Genomic DNA, 5,815 nt, shown 5'->3' with positions numbered 1-5,815 from the left:
TATAAATCCCAAATAATTGATACCTTCCAAGTCCACAAAAGATCTGGTTCATTCCAGTTCCAAAAGTTTCAGTGAAACAAAGAAATTTAAATAACACCAATCAGAGGTCATTTATTAGAATATTTAGAATGTCTGGTTTTAATATTGGGCATGGGCTGGAGGGAAATTTGGAGAACTCTAAAAATTCAAGAAGACCTGCTGCCGATTTGCGTGCCACCCTCCTCTCACCTTGAGTCTCCCCAGCCTGTATAGAGGAGATCTATATTGTGCTATTGTGGGTAGCCAGATAGACTTTGGGATAAAAGTTTGTTTTCTTGTTTTAAGGTGCAAGCAAATAAAAGGTTGGATTGTAGACCTGTTCCTGTCTCTTTTATCAGTAGTCTACACAGAGGTTTACCTGTAATCTAGGTCAGAGGTTCCCAATCACTGCTGCGGCCCGGAAGGGTTGACTGCTGGGCTGCCGGCACTCATGTGCGGGGTTAAAGCTGGGTGGTGGGGCAGCCCCGGGAGAGAGGCAGCTGGCTTTGTATGCCCTGTCCCACTCCTGCCACGATGGCTATGCCTGGTGAGGTGCGGTCCTGCCTGCAGAGCAGGTACAGGGCCCTGTGCCGGGAGGGGCAGGACCCCCCCAGCCCCGCCCACAGCTGGGAGCGGGGCCACGTGGACCAGGAAATGCCTGGGGAAGAGTGCGGGGAGGCGGCTCCGCTGCTTGCTCCTAGGGAAGGCAGTGGAGCCCCTTCTTCCTGGGAGACCCCAGCTCGGTCCCCCCAGGCCTGCGCAGCCCCCTGCCCTGCAGGGTCTCCTGATGCCCATGGCTGCAATGCCCCAACACAATCCAATCCTCACGTAAAAATTAAATTTAAATATGTAAATTTAAATATGTTTGCCAGTCCACAGTATAAAAAAGGTTGGGAACCACTGTTCTTGGTAAGAGAATTTCTAGTCCAACCCTCTGCCTGAGGCAAGATTATTTCTTTCTAAACCAACCTATATAATCAATCCATAATCTATATGAGGGGTGGGCAATTATTTGGGCCGGAGGGCCACTTAGGGAATTTTAGTGAACTGTCACACACCAGGTCAGCTCAGCCCCTGCCCACAAAACAGCAACTGCTTAAGTGGCTCTGCCTGGGGCCTGGCCCCACTCTGTTGACACTTAGCAATTCCAGGGTCTCCATGGAGATTGGTCCAGGCAGGGCTGGGATCAGTATTGGGGGTGGTTACAGAGTGGGGCCGGGGCCTGGTGTAGAGCCACGATCTGTTCCTGGCATGCCTGTGCACATGGAACTAGTGCCCATTGAAGGGACGCATGGGCTGTGGATTGTAGCTTTGCCCTGGGCCCTGACCCCACACTGTCACTGCCCCCAATCCTGATCCCAACCCTGCCCTCTCCGCCCCTGCCTCCGCTCCGCTCCTGGATGCCACTCCCTGCCTGCTCACAGCCCCATCCCATCAGTGTATTCTGCCCACACAGGTCCTGGGCCAGTCTCCATGGAGTGGGTCCAATGTCCCTGGCACTGGGTGTGGGGTGGGCAGGCTGGGGTGCCTGGGCAGCAGGGCTGGGTCCAGTGGCAGAGGCTGGCAGGAGCTGCCACTGTGGGGGCTGCCAGGAAGTGAGTCTGGCCATGGTGCCTCAGCCCCACTGCACACCCGGGGCCGGTGGGACAAGCTGCATGTTCCACCACCCAGGCCAAGCAGGTCCAGGGACCCACTATGGGTCGGACGAATCCCCTTGGCAGATTGAATCTGGCCTTCAGCCTGTATTTTGTCTCTCTGATCTAAACTCTACAGAAGACTACTGTCAGCCCTGGCACAACACCCTCCCCTGCCATGGGTGAAGCAGGGGACCTATGGCTGCCAACGCCCTGCTTCTATGAAATGCTGTCAGTGTACACCCGAGGGACTCCTGGCAGAGGGCCGCATCCGTGCTACAGAGGAAGGCAAAAGCCCCGCAGCCTGTGCCAGTCTGAGCATGGGGTGAAACTCCTTCCAGAGCCTAAATATGAGGATGGGTCTGACCCCCAGCAGAGGGGCAATGCCCTCCAGCCAGGAACCTCTGGCTTTGGTCCCAGCAGAAACACTGGCACTGCCCACGCACCTTCTCCAGGCTTGGCTGCTGCAGCCAACACCCAGTACCTCTGAAGGAGGCTTAAACACCCCCTGCCACGTGCAGCATCAAGAAGGGAAGGGAAGGGAAGGGAGCGACCGGGCGTTGGTGCTGTGGGCACGACTGGCAGCCCAGGCCCCGCCCCGCAAGGGAGGCCGCGGCTGTTAAACTGCAACTGGGGGAGGGCGGGCTTCCAGGGCTGACACGAAACCGAAACCGCAGGGGCCGGGACCAGTCTCATCCCTCCCACGCACACCCAGCATACAGTGTGAGGGCAACCCCCGCCCGGCGCCTCGGGGACGCCCGGGCCCAGGGCCCAGCCCCCGCGTGGAGACGCGCCGCAGTGAGGGCGGGTCTCAAAGTGTCCGAGCCGGCGTTGAGGTGCTGGAAGGCGAGTGCGCCGAACACGAAGCCCGAAAGCAGCGCCGATGTGCTCTCCCCTTCCATCACCGCCGCCCCGCATCCGCTATGGCCGCGCCGCGCCCGGCGTGTCTGCTGCGCAGCGCCTCTAGCGCCCGAACCGCGCCGCCGCCCCGCCCGGAGCCTGAGGCGGCCTGGGCACGCGCACACGCACACGAAAACTGCTTTCTTCTTATTTTTTTTTTAAATCAAAAAGAAAGTGAAAACTAAGAAATGATACTTTCCAAGGGCCGCCTTGAGTTTAAAAAGGTTGAGAACCACTGCCCCAAAACAAGGCATCACAATGTTGTGCGTCTGGAGGTTATCTACTGTCATCAACCAACAGTGATAAAAGATTTTGCATCCAAGATCACAGACAGGCAGTTAGCTGTGTTAGTCTGAAGTCAGGCAGAAAGAAGGCAGAGTAGATTTGCGTATTATAGACTAACTAAATCAGAGATGCATAAGCTTTTCTAAGCAGCAGCTCACTATCAGATGCTGATGGACTTATTCTGTAGTAAGTAAATGCTTCATCAGATGCTGTAGTAGGTAAAAAGTAAGAAAGAAGTTAGCATCTGATATAGTAAGCTGCTGCTTACAAAACTTTATGCTATGCACCTCTGATTTAGTTAGTCTATAAGGTACAAATTTACCCTGCATGCTATCTACTGTTTTGTCATTATCTTATAGTCCTTATTCTGTGACAGAATGAAGAAACATACACAAACAGAGCTCTCTGCTGGAGAAAGGTACAGAAAAGCACTATTTTTGTCACGTCTTTCTTTTTTCTCACAGCTTTCTGCCTAAAATGTCTTTGTTGCTTTTTGATGCAAAATCTTTTATCACCATTGACTGATAATAATTTCAACAATGAAGTAAAAAAAAATTCCCAGTTTCAACCTTTCCTGTCACATAAACTGCATCATTCTTCCTGAATTTGTGTTGTACTTATGTCTTTCAGTGTATGGCCACAGATTATGCGTTCACAAAAATGACACATCATTTCTCTGAGAAATGAAGAAACACACACAAACAGAGCTCTTTCTGTTGGAGAAAGGCACAACTTGACAAAAATGTCTATGGTCTTCTTCATCATAGTACCATCAGTTATAAAAGTGTTTATTTTTCTTCATTTCTCAGAGAAATGATAAGTGTGTCATTTTTTGTAAATGCATAATCTTTGGCCATACACTGAAAGACACAAGTGCAACACAAATTCAGGAAGAATGATGCAGTTTGTGTGACAGAAAAGGTTGAAATTGGGAATTTTTAAAAACTTTTTTATGGTGTTTATTGTAACTAGCCGATTGCCCAACAAGAATGATGGTGCTGCTGGCCCCTGCTCCATCACCCCCTGTTCAGTCCTCAGTGTGGCTTCAGAATCATGGTGGCACTCCCCCATGCTTGAAGCACTCTGATTCGCTGTTTCCGTCAGCCAATCACAGTGCGAAGAAAGCATTAAAGACAGACAGACAGACTTAGGCTTTTATAATATTAGAATTTCTATGTGAACTGCATTCATATTGTTATAGTGTTGTGTGCCTCAGTTTACCTCATTAGCCTGTGGATAGGGAATAAAGGGGCTGGTTATGTACAGGACAAGACAAGACAAGAGGGATTCCTAGCAGCAACAAGACTTGAATCCTGTTGATGTTTCAGGTGGGCTTTGTACACATTCTTTCTGAGAGAATACCCCAGAGGCATCAGCTGGAGGAGGACGAGCTAAGCATAACAATGGGAAGAACAGGCTGGACAGAGTGCGTGCGGGGGGGGAGGGGGGTTGGTTATAGCCCTGTTGGTCTAAGGACATAGGCAGACAAGGTTCTTTGGGTAAATGTGACATCTTTTATTAGGCCAACTAAATAGTTAGAAAAATTGATCTTTGCAAGTTTTTGACCACCAAGTCTGTTCTTCCGGCATAGGGAGAGTCTGCTGGTGAATTGTGTGAATAGGTGGAATAGAAACCAAAATGCAAAATGCAGGTCTGTGAAAATGTAAATGCATGGCAGTGAGTTTCAGAAAACATGAGAGACAATAGGTATGACACAGGTAGGTGGTGGGGGTGGGGAAAGGGGGGAATGTTGATTTGGTGATAGACTGTAGCTTGTAAAATGCAGACAGGTTACCTGGGGTTATTAGATGGCAGGCAGGTTATAATGTGCCATAAATCCAATGTCTATATTTAGTCCATGATATTTGTATCCAGTAGATTGATGAAGTGAAGTTCATAGGCTCATCTACAAAAGGTGTTTGCTTAATTTTCTTTGAGGATTAGAAATGAGAGATTGGAGAGAGTGTGGTTGTCTTGTGAGAAGTGTGCACCCACAGGTAACTGGGTATTTTTTTCTTTGATAGAATTTTGGTGTGTGTTCATTCTGGTATGCAGTTGTTTTTGGTTTCTTCCATGTATTTTCCATCAGGTCGTTTAGCACACTGGATGAGGTATATTACATTTCTGGAGGTGGAGGTGTAATATCCAGGGATGGTGGTAGGTCTGTTGTGGAAGTGATAGGTCTGTAGTTATTGTGGGAGTGGTGGAGAATTGTTGTCAGGTGTTACATTTCTTGTCCTGGCATGTCCAAATTTATGGCATGTTATAACCATCCGATAGCCCCAGGTAACCTGTCTGTATTTCATCAGCTACATTATGTCACCAGGTCAACATTCCCCCACTCCCTTCCTGTCTCATACATCTCCCATGATCTCTGATCCTCACTGCCAGGCATTTGCATTTTCACAGACCTGCATTTTGCATTTTGCCTTTTATTCCACCCAGGACAGCACACACACCAGCAGACTCTCCCTATGCTTAAAGAAGGGTGTTTGTGCCCAAAAGCTTGCAAAGAACAATTTTCCCAACTATTTAGTTGGTCTAATAAAAGATATCACATCTACCCAAAGAACCTTGTCTGCCTGAGGAGCATGATGAGAGAGAGACCAGCAGAAAGGCTTTGGAGCTCAGGAGCTAGGGAAAACTGGAAAGGAAACAGCTGAGTATTTTAGGGGGTTGCTCTGTGCTGTGTGGGCTCAATTGGAGATAGAGGAGCTATTTAACCTTTTTTGAGGGGAGGGAGAAAGGGGGGTAGAGAGAATCTCTGATTGGGTGGCCAATGTCCTGCTGTTGCGAAGGTTGTTAGAAAATACTTAAGAAAGCTGAGGAAGAGGGCTACACTGCCTACTACAAAGGAAGGTAAAAAACTGCCACAGTCCACCAGTCTGACCATGGGGTAAAATTTCTTTCTGATCCCAAATATGGCAATCAGTCTGACCCTGAGTAGGGGGGCTAGATTCCCTAACCAAGAAACTCCA

General features: G+C 49.2%; 1 protein-coding gene across 2 annotated transcripts in view; it reads right to left on the bottom strand.

The window, feature by feature from the left end:
- The window catches only part of ABRAXAS1 (abraxas 1, BRCA1 A complex subunit), an 18,845-nt gene extending 16,257 nt beyond the window's left edge, over positions 1-2,588 (bottom strand). Inside the window, exon 1 of one of the 2 annotated variants that reach the window (XM_014527478.2) lies at positions 2,469-2,588. In XM_014527478.2, the coding sequence (XP_014382964.1) occupies positions 2,469-2,554 (86 nt within the window). In that variant the 5' untranslated portion in view covers positions 2,555-2,588. The remainder of the gene's footprint in view (positions 1-2,468) is intronic. The other variant, XM_025195520.1, reaches the window with a different exon arrangement.
- Positions 2,589-5,815: the final 3,227 nt, after the last annotated feature.

Source organism: Alligator sinensis, unplaced genomic scaffold (assembly GCF_000455745.1).
Source record: "Alligator sinensis unplaced genomic scaffold, ASM45574v1 scaffold1188_2, whole genome shotgun sequence".
Lineage (NCBI taxonomy): Eukaryota > Metazoa > Chordata > Crocodylia > Alligatoridae > Alligator > Alligator sinensis.
Note: the sequence above shows the minus strand (reverse complement) of the source record. Positions and strands in the feature narration are given on the sequence as shown.